This window comes from Esox lucius, chromosome 10 (assembly GCF_011004845.1).
Source record: "Esox lucius isolate fEsoLuc1 chromosome 10, fEsoLuc1.pri, whole genome shotgun sequence".
Taxonomy (NCBI): Eukaryota; Metazoa; Chordata; class Actinopteri; order Esociformes; family Esocidae; genus Esox; species Esox lucius.
In genome coordinates, this window is record NC_047578.1 from 24159621 (window position 1) to 24181352 (window position 21732).

The 21732-nt window shown below is 40.7% G+C and overlaps 1 protein-coding gene across 1 annotated transcript; it reads right to left on the bottom strand.

The window, feature by feature from the left end:
- Positions 1-354: 354 nt before the first annotated feature.
- Positions 355-20836, bottom strand: slc44a4 (solute carrier family 44 member 4). Its single transcript, XM_010900186.4, has 22 exons — positions 20620-20836; positions 12215-12263; positions 11967-12040; positions 10715-10793; positions 10370-10469; positions 9809-9940; positions 9562-9622; positions 9325-9445; positions 8268-8351; positions 7607-7719; positions 7357-7479; positions 7157-7256; positions 6971-7063; positions 6760-6862; positions 4113-4372; positions 3765-3859; positions 3236-3339; positions 3030-3103; positions 2838-2908; positions 2611-2705; positions 2390-2474; positions 355-826 (listed from the first exon to the last, which is right to left on the bottom strand). Exons 1-22 carry the CDS (start codon positions 20675-20677, stop codon positions 708-710), a joined length of 2193 nt encoding a protein of 730 aa, XP_010898488.2. The 5' UTR covers positions 20678-20836; the 3' UTR covers positions 355-707.
- Between the last annotated feature and the right edge of the window lie 896 nt (positions 20837-21732).

The following is a 21732-nucleotide window of genomic DNA, read 5'->3' on the forward strand; positions in this document are numbered from 1 at the left end:
TGCGATACGCCAAACCCAACAATGCAGAAGAGCTGAAGGCCACTATCAGAGCAACCTGGGCTCTCATTACACCTGAGCAGTGCCACTCCATGCCACGCCACATTGCTGCAGTAATCAGGGCAAAAGGAGCCCCAACTAAGTATTGTGTGCTGTACATGCTCATACTTTTCATGTTCATACTTTTCAGTTGGCCTACATTTCTAAAAATATTGTATTGTAATATTCAAATTTTCTGAGATACTGAATTTGGGATTTTCATTAGTTGTCAGTTATAATCATCACAATTAAAAGAAATAAACATTTGAAATATATCAGTCTGTGTGTAATGAATGAATATAATATGAAAGTTTCACTTTTTGAATGGAATTACTGAAATAAATCAACTTTTTGATGATATTCTAATTTTATGACCAGCACCTGTATATTACTCAGGTTTTGGTCACTTAATATTGATAGAAGGCATAGTTGGAATGTAAGAAAACATTTCATATTCTTACGTTCACTATGAATTGACACATGCACATGTATTCTCCCACTGAAAGTGCAAAAAAGAGAAAACGTGTAAACGTTGGCATATTAGGAGCAGGAAAACAAATTAGGCTCAAGGTTCTAAGAAAAAAAGAGTTAAAGGTTTTGTGCTTCAAGATTGTTAAAGGATGTTGAAAGTGACTGTGCTGCACAGTAATATCTCACAATACGCCACTCCCTTAATTCTTGTCCTTGCCCTTCTTAGGTCCCTGGTTCTTTTTGTTGAGGATTTTCATCAGGTTTTTGGACATGTAATATGGCTTCTGCACCGAACCGTCATGTCGCTCCAAGTCCTCCACTGTGAGAAAAGAATAAACGAGGGGATACAAAATCAAGGCAGGTGTGTTAATTTGAATGTGTGTAATGAATCGAGAACTGTAGCATTGTTAAGAACAAGTGTTCACTATATTCTGTATGGTCCGGTGTGTTGCTAATGCGTTAGTGTTTGCTATACACTTATGAATCAGACATAACATTATGACCACCTAATATTGTGTAGGTCCCCCTTTTACCGCCAAAACAGCCCTGACCGTCGAGGCATGGACTCCACTAGAGCTGAAGGTGTGCTGTGGTATCTGGCACCAAGACGTTAGCAGCAGATCCTATAAGTCCTGTAAGTTGCGAGGTGAGACCTCCATGGATCAGACCTGATTGTCTAGCACATCCCACAGATGCTCGATTGGATTGTGATCTGGGGAATTTGGAGGCCAAGTCAACACCTTGAACTCATTGTTGTGTTCCTCAAACCAATCCATGACCCATTTTTGCTTCATGGCAGGGCACATTATCCTGCTGAAAGAGGCCAATGCCATCAGGAAATACCGTTGCCATGAAAGGGTGCACATGGTCTGCAACAATGCTTAGGTAGGTGGTACGTGTCAAAGTAACATCCATATGAATGGCAGGACCCAAGGTTTCCCAGCAGAGAATTGCCTCCGCCGTCTTGCCTTCTTCCCATAGTGCATCCTGATGCCATGTGTTCTCCAGGTAAACGACGCACACGCACCTGGCCATCCATGTGATGTAAAAGGAAACATTATTCATCAGACCATTATTCTATTATTCCATTGCTCCATGGTCCAGTTCTGATGCTCATGTGCCCATTGTAGGCACTTTCGGCAGTGGACAGGGGTCAGCATGGGCACCCTGACTGGTCTGCGGCTACTCAGCCCCATACGCAACAAACCGATGCACTGTGTGTTCTGACACCTTTCTATCAGTACTAGCATGATATTTTTTTTAGCAATCTGAGCCACAGTAGCTTGTGTGTTGGATCGGACCACACGGGCCAGCCTTCATTCCCCATATGCATCAATAAGCCTTGGCCACCCATGACCCTGTTGCCAGTTCACCACTTTTCCTTCCTTGGACCACTTTTGATAGTTACTGACCACTGCAGACCAGGAACACCCCACAAGACCTGTAGTTTTGGAGATGCTCTGACCCAGTCGTCTAGCCATCACAATTTGGCCCTTGTCAAAGTCGCTCAGATCCTTACGTTTGCCCATTTTTTCTGCTTCTAACACATCAACTTTGAGGACAAAATGTTCACTTGCGGCCTAATATATCCCACCCACTGACAGGTGACACAATAACGAGATAATCAGTGTTATTCACTTCACCTGTCAGTGGTCATAATGTTATGGCTGATGGGTGTATCAGTGTTATTCACTTCACCTGTCAGTGGTCATAATGTTATGGCTGATGGGTGTATCAGTGTTATTCACTTCACCTGTCAGTGGTCATAATGTTACGGCTGATGGTGTATTCTCTATGCTACAGTGACGTGTGTTACTAATGCGTCAGTGTTCAGCGTGTTGTGTAATATAGTGGTGTATGTTGCTGGAGGGACCATACTCACAGAAGCAGAGGAAGAGCGTGTCCACACACATGTTGTACACACTGAAGAATCCATGAGCAATGAGGTACGCTCCCACAATAACAACCTGTCGTTACAAAGACATACACACACCACTATCAGTGTTGGCCTCCCCCCACACACACACACACATACAATTGTGGACAGCTTGGTATTCTCTTCCACTATGGAATGCCTGTATGTACACACACACACACACTTACAATAATGGGCATCCAGTAATAGTGAAGCATTTGCGGACGGAAACTGCTGCCAGGTAGAATTATTCTTCCCGAGAAGAAGAAGAAGGCCAGGACACCTGTGAGGTGGACCAGAATTGGATGTAGGTGAAATGCATTTAGACAGATAATCCAATCACACTTCTTGTCCACCAAATGCATGGCAGGAGCTGCCAATCCAAACTACGACAACACCTCCGCTGCCCTCTTACCGACTCCGCCCACCACTAGCAGCTTCCCGAAGAACAGCAGCAGGTCTGTGATTTTATCCAGGACCACCACCCTGAGGGGAGAAACATGGTCAGCGCGTCCCAGGGTCACACAGCGCACAATCAAATGCCACTTTCTAAATGGGTAAAAGCCTCCGTTTCCCAAGCTCAACAAACAGGCAATAGTGTACACACCTGACAATGTTCCTCATTAGAAGGAGGAAAGCATTTTTCGCAGAAACACAGAAGTTTTTCCCATAAACTGCAATCTGTGGGATTTTGAGGAATGTGTGTTAGATTATAGGAAAGTACGGCGCACTGGTCGAAACTGAGGGAGTTGGACTGACAGGGAGTTGTAGTTAACAGGACTTTGTGATGATGGCCGCGTAGCAGAGACTGACCATGATGTAAGCATTTCTGTTTAGGAACTTGATGAACTTCTCCAGGCACCAGAAGCAACACTTCAGACAGCAAAAAAGGAACCTAGCACAGGGGTTTTGAGCCGCTGGAGGAACAGAGACACAAGCCAAACATTACTGGTGTTCCTTCTGCACTGAATCAATTGAATTTGCCATAGGTGAACTGAAATCAAGTTTTAGAGAAATCTCACAGATGACCAAAGGCCACAGGATACATCAGAGCTCAATCTGGAGTGTAACTGGCAAAAGGGTCTGAATACTTGGAGTACAGTTAGAAGTCTGGACACACTTAACCATTCATGGAAATTATACATCAGTTTTGTTTTGACACATTTCTAAACCACATTTCTAAACCTAGTGAAAGCCATTATAGGGTATTTTGTACAGATTGATTGCAAAAAAAAAACATGAAACTTGCTTTGACAACTGGCATTCACTAGGAAATTAAAGTATTGGTTAAGACACCACATTAAGAGGTTCTGATGTTGTACTACAGGACAGTCAGCCTCACCTCTGGTCTTGTGGTCCAGGTACTCCAGGATGATACGGACCAGCTGGACAAGGGTTAGGATGAGCGCCCCGAACGCCAGGGAGCCGACATGATATCTAAAGGAAACAGACAGACAAGAGACAGACGAATGGAAAAGCTGCTTCAAACACGTTTTCATTAAAGCACAAACCGACAAATAGGCAGCACAGCACTTATCACGCAAACACACAAATGCGTTTGTCTAATGGAAACGCTAACAAAATACTAATTGCATTCTGGAATGATTAGTGCTTCCGGTACGTTGTTGGCGGACACTCTGGTGGGCATGGTTAGGGCACACATCCCCATCCCAACACGAAACCATCTCACCTTAGCGTGCGAATGAAGGCCTGCGACAGCGGGAAGGTGGGGATGTCCGAGGGCTTGCTGAAGGCCCAGTAGTAGGAGGCGAAGGCCCCGGCCAGGGTGCACTGACCCAGGGCGAGGACAAAGTTGATGCACCAGAGAAAGGCCACCACATTGTAGATCTGCAGGTTGAACATGTTCCTCTGCCATAGGCCCTGGGTGTTATACATGATGAAGACGCAGCGCGCTGATGGGCAACCCGGGTAGTCTGAAGAGTTGAACGTCTGAGGGGACGGTGAAAGAGGAAGGGAAGATTACAATTGAAATCACCATTATTTGCCAATTACGTTTAGACATACCTACAACTGCACTTGGTGGGAAGGTGCTGCGAGTAGACATCATATACACTCACCTAAAGGATTCTTAGGAACACCATACTAATACTGTGTTTGACCCCCTTTCGCCTTCAGAACTGCCTTAATTCTACGTGGCATTGATTCAACAAGGTGCTGAAAGCATTCTTTAGAAATGTTGGCCCATATTGATAGGATAGCATCTTGCAGTTGATGGAGATTTGTGGTATGCACATCCAGGGCACGAAGCTCCCATTCCACCACATCCTAAAGATGCTCTATTAGGTTGAGATCTGGTGACTGTGGGGGCCATTTCAGTACAGTGAACTCATTGTCATGTTCAAGAAACCAATTTGAAATGATTCGAGCTTTGTGACATGGTACATTATCCTGCTGGAAGTAGCCATCAGAGGATGGGTACATGGTGGTCATAAAGGGATGGACATGGTCAGAAACAATGCTCAGGTAGGCCGTGGCATTTAAACTATGCCCAAGGGGCCTAAAGTGTGCCAAGAAAACATCCCCCACACCATTACACCACCACCAGCAGCCTGCACAGTGGTAACAAGGCATGATGGATCCATGTTCTCATTCTGTTTACGCCAAATTCTGACTCTACCATCTGAATGTCAACAGAAATCGAGACTCATCAGACCAGGCAATATTCTTCCAGTCTTCAACTGTCCAATTTTGGTGAGCTCATGCAAATTGTAGCCTCTTTTTCCTATTTGTGGTGGAGATGAGTGGTACCCGGTGGGGTTTTATGCTGTTGTAGCCCATCCGCCTCAAGGTTGTCTGCTTGAATCAGTCGGCCCATTCTCCTCTGACCTCTAGCATCAACAAGGCATTTTTGCCCACAGGACTGCCGCATTCTGGATGTTTTTCCCTTTTCACACCATTCTTTGTGAACCCTAGAAATGGTTGTGCGTGAATATCCCAGTAACTGAGCAGATTGTGAAATACTCAGACCGGCCCGTCTGGCACCAACAACCATGCCACGCTCAAAATTGCTTAAATCACCTTTCTTTCCCATTCTGACAGTTCAGGAGATTGTCTTGACCAGGTCCACACCCCTAAATGCATTGAAGCAACTGCCATGTGATTGTTGATTAGATAATTGCATTAATGAGAAATTGAACAGGTGTTCCTAATAATCCTTTAGGTGAGTGTACATTGTACAGTACATACATAGTATAAAGAATAGTGTCTATATAAAATCGACTTGAGATCAACATATATGAACAATATGTTATGGATATGGACATTAGGTGTGAAGGAGATTTCAGAGCAGTGTACAGTTATTTCATTTGCAGTTAACAATTAGGACGTGTGTTGATGTGGCTAACTTTAGTCTTTGTGGGCCAGATAGCTGTTTGCTGAGAGACCACATCACAGGGGGAAAATACTGTTCAAGGGTTAATAAAATGTCCATGTTCTGTACAGGCCTGTACACAGGCTGGTGTAGGGGTTAACACTTCTGTGTCGCAGATACCCGTTCGATCCCTATATGTGCCTTAAGAGTCTTTGCTTCCTCTACTATGTCTCCCTGTTTCGCACTAGGGATGCAACGGTACAGTGGGCCCATGGTTCGGTAACCATCGTAGTTTGTGTGTCATGGTAACGGTACGGTTTCGTTATGAATGATGTCATCATGTTACAAGTGTTTCCACTCAAGTAGCCGACAGTGGCAAAGCAATGCTTGTAGACAGTAGTGGTTATGGTGTTCATATTGAACGCTGAATCCCAAATGTTCCCACAGAGCAAATTTGAAAGACGGCACTGCCTCTTCAAATTTGCTTTTCTTGGCCTCACTCGTGCTCAACATTGGAGCTGAGAGAATATTTGTTTTTAGTCTCCCCTGTCTTTATAGGGTGCATTTAGGGAGGTTTCCTACTGAGATGTCATTGTAAATCGTCCATTGGTTGTTTTAGGGGGAGGGGTTTGCCGTCACTGTGATTGCCACATTTTGAGACATTGCTGTGGAGTAAAGTTTCTCAGCCCTCAGGAGAGCTTCAACGGCCTGGGGTCCCAAGCAGTTGCCTGCCTTACCTGTTCACAAGCTGCTTGTCTGGTTCTGTGGATCTGAATCTACAACATGCTTGTAGTCTGCAGCGGAATATAAGCATGTTTAAGAAATTATAGGATAATTACCGACATTTTCGTAACTCTGCGGTTCAAGTGTGCGTATTGAACCATAGGGGGCATATCGAACGGTTCCATAACATACCATGTACCATTGTATCCCTAGTCCGCACATGTGCCTGTACTGTGCCTGAGTTTTAACGGAACTGCTCATTGGAAATTTGGTGGGGGTTTACCTGGGGGTCACAGGTCACGTTGCCCATGATTTGGCCACAGGTACCCTGAGTGGAGTTCAGGGCCACCACGTTGTACACCTGTGTGCCTGAAGTGGCAAGATACCTAAAGATTCTCTGTTAAGTGGAAATAACATAGTGTGGGGTCCAGAGAGTGCCGAGTACAAAACAGTACACAACAGCCAGAGATTTCTACACGACTGATAGAGGATACAGAGCAGTGATGCCCCAGTAGGCCACACACACCAGCAGGAGGATGAATGTGATGATGGGGTAGAACAGCGTAGACATCATGTGACTGATAGCCCTGGGGGAGAGGAAGTATTTCTCACAATACTGGTGTGTGTGTGTTTATGTAAAGGCCATGGTGTATGTATATTGGCTCATTTATTCCACTCACTTGCTCGACTCCTGGATGAGAGCGATGGCGATGAAGATTCTGGTCCGCAGAAAGATGAGGGTCAAGAGGAGAATGGCCTCCACCACAGATATTATTATCACTGAGATAGTGACAGAAACGAAACAGAACAGTGCAAAGTTGTCAGCAGAAAGGCTTGTGTGTCAGAGACTTTAAAGGAGCAGGCAGAATGTCACACTCACAGAAGGCCAGCCAGGTCTCCTTGACTTGCAGGTACACCCCGAAGTTGGTAGTGAAGCCTACAGTACTGATGGAGGCGTTCAACTTGTTGTAGTTGTCGTATTCCCACCAGCAGTGATATATTCCTACAAACAAAGACAGAAAGAGAGACATTTTCAACCACCTCGAAAAAGCTAAAACCAATGGCAACGTGTGAAAGAGAGAGAGAACTGCACACGTTAGTGGTGGACAGAAGTGGTAACAACGACTTACCATAGGCCCCTACTGCCAACACTCCCAGTATGAGGACCCAGACGATAACAGGAGCAATGAACCTCAACAGCAGGAGGAACAGAAAGCTGACCACCATGGCTATGACCAGAGCACTGAAGAGAGGAGTAAAAGACAGCCAATTAAAAGGCAGAAGAAAAGAGTGAGATTATAATTAAAAAGGTAGAGGAGAATGATACAAATGAATAGATAAAAAAATGAGACATCAATTAGAATTTAAATAGAAGGCGTGGAGGACAAGCCACCACAAGTGTCAGAGCCACAGATTCAAAAAAGATTTTAAGCAAAACACATACGCTATTGACACCAACCGGTTTGTCCTGATTTACAAAGAAGCTTGTAATTAAAAAAAATTATAGCATTCAGAGGTACGTCAGTCTCTTATGAATTAAACTGACTGTTTTAAAGTCCCCACGCAGTCTTTGGGATTGTATTTTTTTATAATTATTGTATGTCTAATATATTCCTGAGTGTTTATTGAATGAAATATGCTCAGAATACAGGGTATATGTACATTTGAACTCCACTGCAACCAAGTTGAAAGAGAATAATTGGCCAATACATGTACAACCCTCCTGAAATTGTGAACTGACAAGTAAGTGGCTGGTGTGATGTGAGCTGAGGCTGAGACAGAGAGACTCACGCGATAACCCACTGCCATGACGACGCAAAGTCCTCAAAGATTTTCACACCAATATCCCTGGCATTGAATCCATTAGTTATGTCACTACAAGGCACAGAGAGAAGACATTTTAACAAACCAAAGATTTTGAGAACACAGCAAGATAACCAAAGACTGTTACAGGATGAGAAAGCAGAGAAAATATAAGAGGGGATGAGAGGTACCAAGAGGGAAAGACATATGTGTTTTTAAATAATGGTAAAAATGCTGTGTTACACTTTTTAGTGCTCACTACAAAGGGTAATATTATGAGTTTGGGGTGACAACTGGTAGTGACTAGGAGATGTTACACAGATTATAGCGCAATGGTTCCCAGCCAGGGGTACTAGGATCCCAGCAGGTTCTTGGCCTATTCACTGAGGGTACTTGAGAAGACTTAATAGACCACAGGCTTACTGGTCAAGTGAACACATTGGTGTTTTTCAGGGGCATAGTTAAATTCAGTTGGTGCTACAGTGACAGAAAAAGGTTGGGAACCACTGAATTCTAGCGAAAGTTATTAAGAGATATTTAGCTTGTATAACAGTAGTACACAAACAGCTCCTTGGCTTATTTCTGTATCAAATACTAACAAGTGTCACTGATAAAACATGTGTTTTCTTTAGAGTACCTTTCAATGTTTTATTTGAAATAAAAAAAGATTGGAACCCTTTGTCTGGACTTCATTGTTATACATGTAAATAGTCTCCTCAAAATCAAACCAAGACTTTATTTACAAATTAATGCTGAAAGGAATGTTCTACTAGCCATGTGCCTGCTGAAGCTAGCCTCGTCTAAAACCAGCGTGACAATGACCTGTGTTTGTCAGTTACACAAGACACACACACACACACACATGTCTACCTGACATCAACAAATAAGCGCTAGTCTACTATATTGATAGGAGATCAATAACTCACTGAATTAGGGAGCTTCCACTAGCAGTGAAAGAGAGTGAGAAATATAGGTTATTAATATATGTATGTATGTATGTATGTGAGTGTGTGTGACAGAGTGTGCATTTAGGAACACCTCCTACCCAGTAGCATTCATGATGCCGCTGATTGTAACATTGATGTTTGATGGCAAGCCTGACACATTAGCAAAGGAAGGGGGAATGTCGTTGAAAGCCCCAACATCAGGCAAGCATCGTCCAAATACTAGAAAAAGGGAGAAATTACAAAAACCCAAGAAAAGCAAGTCATTTTAAGTGGTTTTGTAAAAGTTATAAATATCAATGCTCTGTATCAAGTAAACTCAGGAATGGCCCACTCACCAGAGACTGTAGGAGTGTAGAAGTACGGACATAGCTCCCGATCTACAATCTGTTTAACAGACTGAGACAGGCGAAGAACAAGAACTAACAGTGAATGTCAAACTTGGGCTACATGTCAAAACAATCAACCCTGTTGTTAAACCTAATGACAAAATACAGAATCCAAGGGCATTGAGGCATTGATAATAAAATAACCAAATAAAGAAAATACATTTAAAAAGCTCAATTTGGATGGGAGGGAACATACAAGATTAGTATTTTCCAGGTTTATTGTTGGCAAGCAGAGGGACTGGTTGAAGACATTTGCAGGTTTGACACCTGGAAGGTAGTCGGTAACACTCAAACCCCAGAATGTATTGGGGCACTGTTGTACACACACCTGCAGGGAGAACACATTTTCACTTTGTGACTCAAAACAGGACTGTTTCCCCAGATACACACCTACATATGAGATTTTATAAAATAGAGACCACGACAGAAAGGCCTCAAGGTAAAACCAAGACAGCTGGAATGAACCTCAACAGCCTGAAATTCAACACTACTGTTGTTTGCTCCTTGGGGTTTAAGGCTGGGTGTCTCTGTAAAGCACTTTGTGACAACTGCTGTTGTAAAAAGGGCTTTATAAATACATTTGATTGATTGATTGATTGGTGAAAACATTACGAATGCATTCAATTTGACTTAGGCACTAATTTGTCCATAAACACACCCTCCTACAAAGAATAGGACATTGAAGCTGTTCAAAAAGTTATAAATCTTAATGTTTAAAGGAAGTAGATATCTGGGATACACCTTTGGGTGGCCATACCTGTGTTGTGGGACATTGTAACCCGTTAAGTGTGGCAGCGATCACGTTTAAGGACGCGGCACATTTCAGTATGTTGTAGTAGAACACACTGGGTTGATCTCTGGGAAAAGGAAACGGCCACAGTTCAATGCCAGTGGTGAACTTGGAATGAGATGACAATTATAATTTATGTACACAGGTAAGCTAATTTAAAATGATCAACCCAAATTTGGCCAGATTTCTCAGTTGCGTCCATGGCCACAACCATATTATGTAGTCCTTAAGTGTCTAAACCAGATGAAAAAATGATATTAAATGATTGTTGCTCATTAGCGATTTAAACAAGACACAGAGACAGGCCCTTACTTATAAACGCCGATGCCACAGTACATTCCGGCAGAGTTCCGTGGGTAGAGGACCTGCCGGGGATCACCATAAAGCCAAGCTTGAGGAAATATGAAATGAAACCACGTCAACATCCAATGAAGACAGAATTTACCACATTTCAAGAAAACATGTATAACAAGTGACTCATATATTTAACATATAGAGCTTATGAACATGAAGTACTTAATTCGGTTTGTTTTGTATTCTACAGCCCACCGAACATTTAGTTTAAGATATTTATATTGGCTATACGTTAAATCTGGTTTATTATCAGGCTGCTGGATTGACTCTATATAAGTGATATGGGTTTTAAACTACAATAGTTCAATTTAGAAAAACGAAACTTGATGCCAGATTTGCATCAGAGAAACATTTGTTTACTGTGTAAACGGAAGAAAATGTAAATAGTCACGCGTCACCACCCCGCAGATACTGAAGTCTAAAGACGTTCCGCACAATGTGTTTTGCAGTCGGATGATCGGATGTAGGAAGTCTGGTTCTGTAAGTCCTTCCAGCTCCATAAAAATAATCGGATTTTGTTTGTTGGGAGGCAAATAAAAACCATCTCAAACTGGTGCCGAAAGAAGTCCACTATCACCAGTAAAAGCACTTGTTTGAAGGAGAGCGCCATGTTAGTTACCAGGAAACAACGTTGTGGTTGAGTTTGTACCTTCAGGTCAGTGTTCTGGACAAAGCTCTGCACGTTCATGTGTTTCACCTTACGATGCAGCGAGATAAACAAATTCCATTTACATTTGACGTTAACGTTATTTAAATGTGTTCATGACAATTGATATTGTCTATATAGCTGATGGAATTTACTTGATTAAAGCTAATGGTTGTCGAAGTCCTACTTTGTAACTGCTCTGGATTTGAGTCACACATGCAAGGTGGTCGCCCCGTTAATTACAGCAGCGGCAGTCTCCATCCCAATATAGTGCCGTTTTGACAAGCAGTTGAAATTGAGGCAGGGACAAGAGTGTTTATGTCATTGTTGTACTGTTCAGCCAGCATGGCCAGACAAGAGTTCTACCTGCTAGTACTACATTTGCATAAAGTATTATGGCAGGCTGTGGCATATCAAAGCATTAAAAAGGGATGTAGTCAGAGATTGACAGATAACCCCAGCAATCAAGCAGCATAACCTGGACAGAAAGAGACAAAAGCAATACACACACAACGAGCATGTGAGAGAAGGAGAAACAGGTATGTCCTCCCAGGCCTGTCTTACCCAAAATTCCAACCACCATGTAGCCAAGGATGACGAGCATGAACAGGACACAGCAGATGATGTCCGTGCAGCCTCTGCGGAAGAAGGGAGGGACAACATTACACAACCTGATATTGAGCATTGCTGTGTCAAAAATGGGCCCGGGCTAAGGAACCCAGTGGCACTACAGAAACCAAAGGCACTTAAGACATACAACTGCAACTATGCATACAGCAACAAGATGAAACTATGTTGAAGAGATAAGCTACCTTTTTCGAATGGGTCCATTAAAAGTGGGGTCATACTGAGCAGGTTCCCCTGAAAAGAGAAGGCGGAGAAGTGCATGGTCAATAAAATAATTCAAGAAGTATTTTCTAAAAGCATATTTCTTTCCAATTAATGTGTAACAATACACAACATGAACACAATTTTTTTTTTAAATGCTGATCTAATAAGTGCAGTTTAATATTTTTAGTCAGTCGCCTGTTTACATATAGTCAGATCAGGTAAGGTACATGGGGAAAAACAACACTTGGTGATGGTATTTTGGGTGGATCTCAACTGTAGGTGAGTCCATGGGGAGAAGAGGTTTGGTGTTGAGGACTGGAGTGTGTGTGTTGTTGCTTAGCACCGAGACTGGCCTTTGTTAGTAGGCAACTCATTGAGTTAATGAACAACAGTCTTCAACTCAAGGAGGAGGAAATGGAGCAAAACAATATGCTTTATAGGTCATATTACAGGCTGTACAGTATACTTAAACAGTGGAAAGGTATGTTCGTGACTGGAATTATATTGCTTCAAGTCACTTCCTGGAACACTAGAGCATCTCTTTGGAACTTTGTGAGAGATAGTTGTATATACAGTATCAGTAAAAATGATGGACACACCTACTCGTTCTAGGGTATTTATTAATTTTTATTGCTGTCCACATTGTAGAATAACAGTGAAGACATCAAAACTGAAATAATATGTACATGGAATCATGTAATAACCGTGTTAAATCAAAAATGCCTTGACAGCTCTGCACACTCTTGGCATTCTCTCAACCAGATTCATTCTCCTGCAGCAGAGTCCAAACATTTCTCAAAACATATCTCATCAGCCCTTCTACATTAAAAGTCTGTTTTCCAAAAGTTAATCTGGTGGTTTATGAAAATATTACTGAAATAAAGGTTGCCCCAATGATAAGGATCTGTATGTGAGAGAACAGAGAGTACTTTTTAAGGGAAGGCCCATTCAAGCTCTCACATTTGCCATTAGTAGTTTTAACTGAAAACATGCCGGTCATAGTCGCTCAGAATAGACAAGGTCCCTCTTAAGAACTTACCTTGGCTTGGCCAAAATCATGTTTGCAATTTAACTTCAGACAAATGAAAGTTATAGTTTTGATGACCAAAGAAGTGTCAATACAAGTCAAGATGTCCATCATGAGGAAGTTAAATCAGAACAAATCAAAGACATTAGCCAAAACATTATGACTGCCGAAATTAAGTGATAAGTATATTTTTTTTAAAAGTAAGCACTTGTGACCTCAGCAGTGGCAAACAACCTGGTAGAAGAAAGAAGACCTCTACAGTGGATTACCAAAAAATACAACCTTTCATGAGCTCAAATAAAATATCCCAGAAATGTTCTAGGACCTAATGGATTTATAAATTGACTGATTTCCTTACATTAACTGTAAAATCTCAGCCATTTCTGAATATTATGTTGATGTTTCTGTTAAGTGTAACCGCAGCAACAGGAGCTCTGAAGTGTACAGAAAACATAATGCCTCCTTAGATACAAGATTGCCTCCAAACTAATTTAATAGCAAAAGATCACGCAGCAACACAATGACCAAAACAATACTCCCACAGCTACAAATGATTTTTTTCAGGACTAAAAAGTGATTGACTGGCCAAGAAATGTACCCAATCCAAGTCCTATTTAGCATGCCTTTCACATGCTAAAGATATGAAGGGAAACAGGTCCAGAAACAAGCAGGAATATGAGATGGTTGCCATACAGGCTTTGCAGAGCATCACTAGGAAAGATATCTGGCATCTGGTGATGTCTGTGGTTCACAGACTTCAGGCGATCATTGCATGCAATGTATATACAAACAAGTACTAAACATTCTAACTTTATTATGCATTTTTGGATATGTATGTTTGGATGTGGCTACAAAATATACTGTATTATATTATACTGTATGTTTGGATTTGGCTACAAAATATGCTGTATTATATTATACTGTATGTTTGGATGTGGCTACAAAACAAGCCTTAGCCTGAAAGAAGTGAAGTGAGGCAGAATGTCTCATCCAACTAACAGAATACACATAACCTAATTATTTCATTACATATGCTCTAAATATGTTTTGTAAAAGCACTTTGTAAAAAGGGCTTTATAAATACATTTGATTGATTAAATCAGCTGTATAGTCTGTTAGGCTTAACCTGAGAGTATAGTCAGGTATAGTAAGAGAGAGAAGAAATGCAAGCACCAACCATAAAACCTGTTCCTCTGCCTCAGTGCCAGCTGTAAAGGAATATCAGATTGCAGTACACAAAGGGGACGGTTTTGAGCAAATAACACCCTGGAAATGGACTGGCAATGATTCTAACCAATGCTAGGTTTGTAGTGCCTGTATTCTCTCATAATGTCTGCTCTTAATCAGGATGTTTGGACACTACAAAACATTGACCCTATGATGTCAGGACACGTTTATTGCTTAAACAATGCATATTTCTTTAGCTTTAAGTCATCAGGCCTGACCTGGGACAGAGAGTGGTGTGAAGAGTTAACTATTAGAGGCATATAAGCAGAGGTATTTATTTATTTTGGGAGGGTATGTTAATCATTGTATACACAATAGGGAAGGTTGCATGCACATGTATTACAATACTTGTTAGAACCAGAAATCCTCAACAGTATAGTAGGATTAAACCAGCATGGTAATAAAGCAGTGGTTAGTTTAAAAATCAATTATGTAATTACATGATTTAACCATTATTTTAAAAATAAATAATTTCACTTGCACAAAAACATTTATAAAATTCTCAGCACATGCTATGGTTTCAAAATTAACTGTTATTAATAATTTGTTATTTATATTAAATAGATGTTAAAATGTGCTGCATGTTGTATCTAAAATTCTAAAGTTGAACAAAACGAATACATTTGAAATCATAAACCTATATGTGACCCCTATTCTAATCTGAAAGAAGGATTTGAATCCGGGTTTCACAATGGTTCAGCTAACTGGAAATACACTATATAAGTTGTTGCAAAAAGTATTGGCACCCATTCAAATAATGCACAATTTCTTCTAGAAACAGATGAAATTATGTTGGTATCCACAAAGTATTTTTTTGGTCTGCAGTGGAACAGAACCATAAAATCTATATAATTTCAATAATAAACGAATAGCTTATTCCACAAAGAAATCCTAAAATGGCCCATACAATATTATCGGCACCTTCTGGAAGATGTTCGAAATAATTAGATTTGAAGCAGGTTACTAATAATTAATCTTTCAATATTCTTTTAGCCATCTTAAATTTGATGTTTTTTATTTTATTTGCTTTGTCTTTAATGCTAAATGCAATTCTATTATTTCTGATGTAATGTGTTTTAACGTAAATCACTTTGAATTGTGCCTGTGTATGAAGTGTGAAATGAGATTCTCCATTACTTTGGAATTCAACTCACTTTTGGGAAGTTGCTGGTTCCAGACATATGAAAACGACAAATTCAACCCGTTTATATAGAAAGGAAGTCCCTCTCCTGATTTGTACCACTGTGTGAACCACAATGAGGGAAAATAAACCAGAGAACCGTCTGAAGAGGTCAGATACAAGCAAGAATAATCTCAAGGCTACATAATAAGACCACTATGATCTCCAGAGACCATAGTGGTCTTATTTTAATTATATTAATAATGTCACTGTAGCCTTGGACATGGCAGCAAGAGAAAACTTGATGGAAGAACACAGCAAAGGATTGAATGGTGGAAAAACCACCTTGATTGAATGCCAGACAGATTCAAGCTGACCTTCAAACAAAAGGTATGACAGTTTCAACTCACACAACCCATTGCCCAATCAATGAAAGTGTGTTGTATGGTAGGAAACCTACAGCGCTTTACCACTGCATGGTACCAGCTCGACTCAAGGGCAAATGTCTCTGAGTGAGTGAGTGAGTGAGTGAGTGAGTGAGTGAGTGAGTGAGTGAGTGAGTGAGTGAGTGAGTGAGTCAGACAGACAGACGTCAAATAGCGTAGTGGTTAGAGACGGGGGCTCTGGAACAACAGGTCCTGTGTTTGCCTCCCATAACACTCTAAATGCATTATGCAAATGTCTCTGAGTGAGTGAGTGACAGACGTCAAATAGCGTAGTGGTTAGAGACGGGGGCTCTGGAACAACAGGTCCCGTGTTCGCCTCCCATAACACTCTAAATGCATTATGCCTGAGGTTCAGGAAATAAAAAACTTCGCTGGTTACAACTTCACGTAGCTACGTAATAGGAAGCCTAAAATAAAACGGTTCTGGTGGATATTAGGATTTATTCTGGATAGACAAACATTTTGCTGGCTTCACGATTCTCTCGTCTTTTCACTTGACAAAAAAGTCAGTTATCGTTAGTGATGGCCATTCGAGGCTTCATTACCATTCTTCTGGCAGCAGGATATTATGCTAGCAATGCTAACTCAGATTTTCTTTTTCAAAATAAAAGCCATCATTGAACTATATAAGTTAATATACAGTATCTCACAAAAGTGAGTACACCCCTCACATTTTTGTAAATATTTGATTATATCTTTTCATGTGACAACACTGAAGAAATGACACTTTGCTACAATGTAAAGTAGTGAGTATAACAGTGTAAATTTGCTGTCCCCTTTAAATAACTCAACACACAGCCATTAATGTCTAAACTGCTGGCAACAAAAGTGAGTACACCCCTAAGTGAAAATGTCAAAAGTGTTAACTGTTTAACGCGAGTTAATGGTGCCTAACAAAATATTCTAACTTGCCGTGATGTTAATGAGTAATGGCGAACGACAATCCCTTTCACGTGGGCGACAGCAATGCAGACCAATTTGATGCAGTGTGCGGCGTATGGTCTGAGCACTGACAGGGTGACCCCCCCACCCCTACAACCTCTGCATCAATGCTGGCAGCACTCTTATGTCTATTTCCCAAAGACAACCCCTGGATATGACACTGAGCACGTGCACTCGACTTCTTTGGTCGACCATGGCGAGGCCTGTTCTGAGTGGAACCTGTCCTGTTAAACCGTTGTATGGTCTTGGCCACCATACTGCAGCTCAGTATCAGTGTCTTGGCAATCTTCTTATTGGCTAGGCCATTTTTATGTAGAGCAACAATTCTTTTTTTCAGATCCTCAGAGAGTTCTTTGCCATGAGGTGCCATGTTGAACTTCCAGTGACCAGTATGAGGGAGTGTGAGAGCGATGACACCAAATTTAACACACCTGAGACCTTGTAACACTAACGAGTCACATGACACCGGGGAGGGAAAATGGCAAATTGGGCCCAATATGGACATTTTCACTTAGGGGTGTACTCACTTTTGTTGCCAGCAGTTTAGACATTAATGGCTGTGTGTTGAGTTATTTTGAGGGGACAGCAAATTTACACTGTTATACAAGCTGTACACTCACTACTTTACATTGTAGCAAAGTGTAATTTCTTCAGTGTTTTCACATGAACAGATATAATCAAATATTTACATACTCACTTTTGTGATATACTGTAGTTAATCGTGCCTGCACATTTTATTTTTTTATGTTCCAATGTTATTCTTGTCTGTTCCTTTTCACAGACTAGATTGTTAACTATATTGCCTTATACATTTTTAATTATGGCTTTTATTGTGATAAAGAAAATCTAGGTGCTGCCAGCATAATATCCTGCTGCTAAAATAATGCTAATGAAGCCTCAAATGGCCATCACTGGTTATCGTCACCTATATTGATTGATACTGTATCTATGTCATTCACAAATGGCTAATTAGCTGTTAAAATGGCCAGGGATTTGTTCAGGATAGACAAAAACCTCGCTGGCTACAACCTTGAGTAGATACGTTATGGGAAGCCTAAAATGAAACGGTTTATTATATTGAGACTATTTCTGGTGGATTTACGAATTATGTCTCAGGATTTATTCAGGATAGACAAATACTTTGCTGGCTACACGATTCTCTCGTCTTTTCAATTGACAAAAAAGTAAGTTATCGTCACCTATATTGATAAAGTAGTTATTGTGTTAATGTCATTCACAAATGGCTAATAAGCTTTTAAAACAGCCAGTGGCAAAAGTCAAACAGTTCATATATACTATTTGTGGTGGAGGTAAACTTAATAAGAAACATTACACAGTTTAACGCCAGTTAATGGTGCCTAACAAAATATTCAAACTTGGTGTGATGTTAATGAGTAATGGTGAACGACAATCACTTTCACGTGGACAAACCGGGTTCGATTCTCGAGAGGGCAACCACGATTAATACATTTTATTGCGGTCCGGCTGAACTAGGCTTGCCTGGTTTCTTGTTTGTAAAGAACACCATCTCTATGTTTACAGAAAACAAACTGACGCCTTCAAAGAAAAGCACACCTTCCCTAGGGTCAAACTTGGAGGATGTTCAGTATTGTTTTAGGGTTGCTTTGCTGCCTCTGGTACTGGGTGCCTCAAATGTGTGCATGGCATCATTAATCAGTAGAATACCAAGCCATCTTGGACTGCAATGTTGAACTCAACAATTGTGGGGACCAAATACTTTGGTGAACAACTTCTTTTAAGAGACTATGTTTTTTTTGACATGAGTGCAAGGGTGCCAATACATATGCCCACAGCTATAAATAAGATTGTTGTGGTATCTCAAAAGAAATTTAATACATTTTGGTCCCGTGTGTGTGTGTGTGTCTCTGTGTGTGTGTGTGTGTGTGGACATGCGTTTACGTGTATAAGCATGTGTAGACCTGTGAGACCAGCAGAAGTAAACTAATTTAGTGGTAAATGTTTTACTACACCCTACCCTCTTACGAACTGCTGGCTTTTGTTTACTGGCATTGAGCCTTCAGAGGATAAGAGTGCAGGCGACCTAGGAGACATTTGTTGTTCCAGCAGCATCTCAAATGACTAAAAGCCAGGCCAAGACCAGAGCCAATTATGAGTAACAGAAAGCGTGTCAATGTCCAACAAGGCTGAGAAATCACTGTGATCCATTTTCAATGAAATCATTGGCTTTTAAACATGGTATTGCCATGATGTTCTACGGTGTTGGCCTAGCACATATAAATAGCTTAACAGGTCAATGATTAGCAGCATAGCGAAAGACTTTTCAGCTTTAACCCCAACACAATTATGTACCTCACATGACATCAGTTTACAAAAGCCTACTGACGTCAAGGGCTGCTGACCAGGAAGAACATCACTCAATAACATACAAATCTTTCACAAGGAAACAGACCAACGCAGCTATCAGAGGTTGTTCAGAACTTGTAGGGATACATGTTTGCTTTCTCATAAGAAAACAAAGGTACACAGGATCCTGGCCTAAACGGTAGGGAGAACCCCTGTGAATTTAGTTTCTTAATGGAAAACAAAATGGACAGATTGCCTCTGTCTGCTGATGCTCCCAACTGCAATATTTAAGTGATGGTTGAATTTTGGGGTTTGTTGAAGTCTACCAGGCTCGGGTTTTGGTGTAGCTGCTGTTAATTGTCTTATTACATTTAGATCCATGTCTCCTATTTGTCAATGCAGAATTTGTTTGCACTAGCATCCAGGTACAGTTTGAGAACTCCCATATTGTCAACAGACTCCACTCCACTCCACATGCAAACAAGCCTGTAGGTCCTGGTCAGAGTAGTGCCCTATATAGGAAATATCATGACACTGAGACTCATTCTTGAAAAAGGTGGGGAGGTAAGGCACACATTAAGACAGTAAGCCGGAACATACTACACAAGAACACCCAGAAATAGACATGCAAAACATGGCTCTGTAAGGACAATGTCCGTCAAACAACACAGCCTATTTTCCCAAAAATATACAGGCCTACATCCTCTTTCATCATTTGCCTTATGCTAAAACCTTAAAAAAATATACTTTAATGCTAAGTGAGAATGTGATATAACCTTACAGAGATTGAAATGGGATTGGAAGGCTTTTGTTGCATAAGTATAAATACACAAATAATATATTTATAGTTTAATTTATGCAATATCCTAATGTAGGTGTCTGTATTACCTTTGTCAAATACCTTTGTTATTTTTATATATATATATATTTATATATTTCATGAGGCATTTTCAGAGTCTGGCAAATTAAATGTTATCTTTGCCTTTGAATGTTATCTTTGACTGGTACTGGAAATGTAAAAATGATATTTACAGTACCAGCCAAAAGTTTGGACACACCCTTATTAATTGTATAATAACGAATAAAATAAAAAAAAATCACAAATTGTTACTATTAGACTACTGTACTTACATGTTGTCAAATTCGCACAATTGCCACAAATATAATAAGAACGCACCACTAATAAGGAACTGCCTGTGTTATCACTTGAAAAAGTAAGTAGTCTGGAGAATAACTGCAGAAACAGCACTCGGTTTCATAAAAACTGCCCAAGTAACAGGTGATGTAAAATAAACTCACCATATTCCGACTCCGCGACCGAGCTCTCTTCCTTTTTGTTACCCATTTCCTCTTTCATCCAATTATCCTAAGGCTATATTCGTCTAAAATAGGTTTAACGTTAATCAAATCGAAGTTAAAAAGCTGAAAACAAAAAAAAATACTTCATAAAAAGTGTCTCCACATCCGGCATAGACATTATAAGTAAAGTTCCTTGGAAGAAAATCTCTCTCTTGCGCTCCAGTAACCAGGGTGTGACGTCACGGGGCACCTGTTATGAGATGCGCACCTGCGTTACACCCTCTGCCTTCCACGCCCTTTGGCCTCCCTCTAATAAGTGCCCCCTGCTGTTTGAAAATTGAAATGCCAAATTTTTCCAGTAATTTTCTATTTGGCAAAAATTCATCACAAATTTGAGCTGAACAAAACAAGGAGGGGCATATCAAAATGTGTCCTGTAGAAAAAGTTGGACTAAACGTTTAAACCTAAAATAATTACTCTGCACAGCTCCAACACAGGCAACTCAAATCATCATGGACTTAAACCAGAGGCCATAGACTATTCACACTTCTACATTCCTGAAGTGATGCTTCAGGAGTACCTTGACCAGATCATAGACTTAAAAAAGGTTTTAAAAACCCAGACCATCAGTGTGATGTTGCCCCGCACCCTGATCTGCACATTTCCACACTCCACATACACAACTGCATATGCACAACGTCCTGTTGCACAATGTGCATACGGAACCCTGATCATTTTTTATTAATCTAGTTATGAATTTCTGCAAGTTGAATTCATTTTTCTTGATTTATACTGGATAACTTAAATCAAAACATGCATTTCAAAGGAGCAAGTGAAACAGTACATTCTTAGGCTGGGAAAAAAAGAGAAATCCATCAGAGAGATAGCAGGAACATTAGGAGTGTCAAACAAACAGTTACATTCTAAGAAAAAAGAATGCACTGATGTGCTCTGCAACACAAAAAAGACTGACGTCCACAGAAGACAACCCTGGTGGATAATCGTAGGATCCTTTCCATGGTAAAGAAAAGCCCCTTCACAACATCCAGCCAAGTGATCATCATCTGTAAAACACAGTGGAGGCAGTGTGATGGCATGGGCATGCATGGCTTC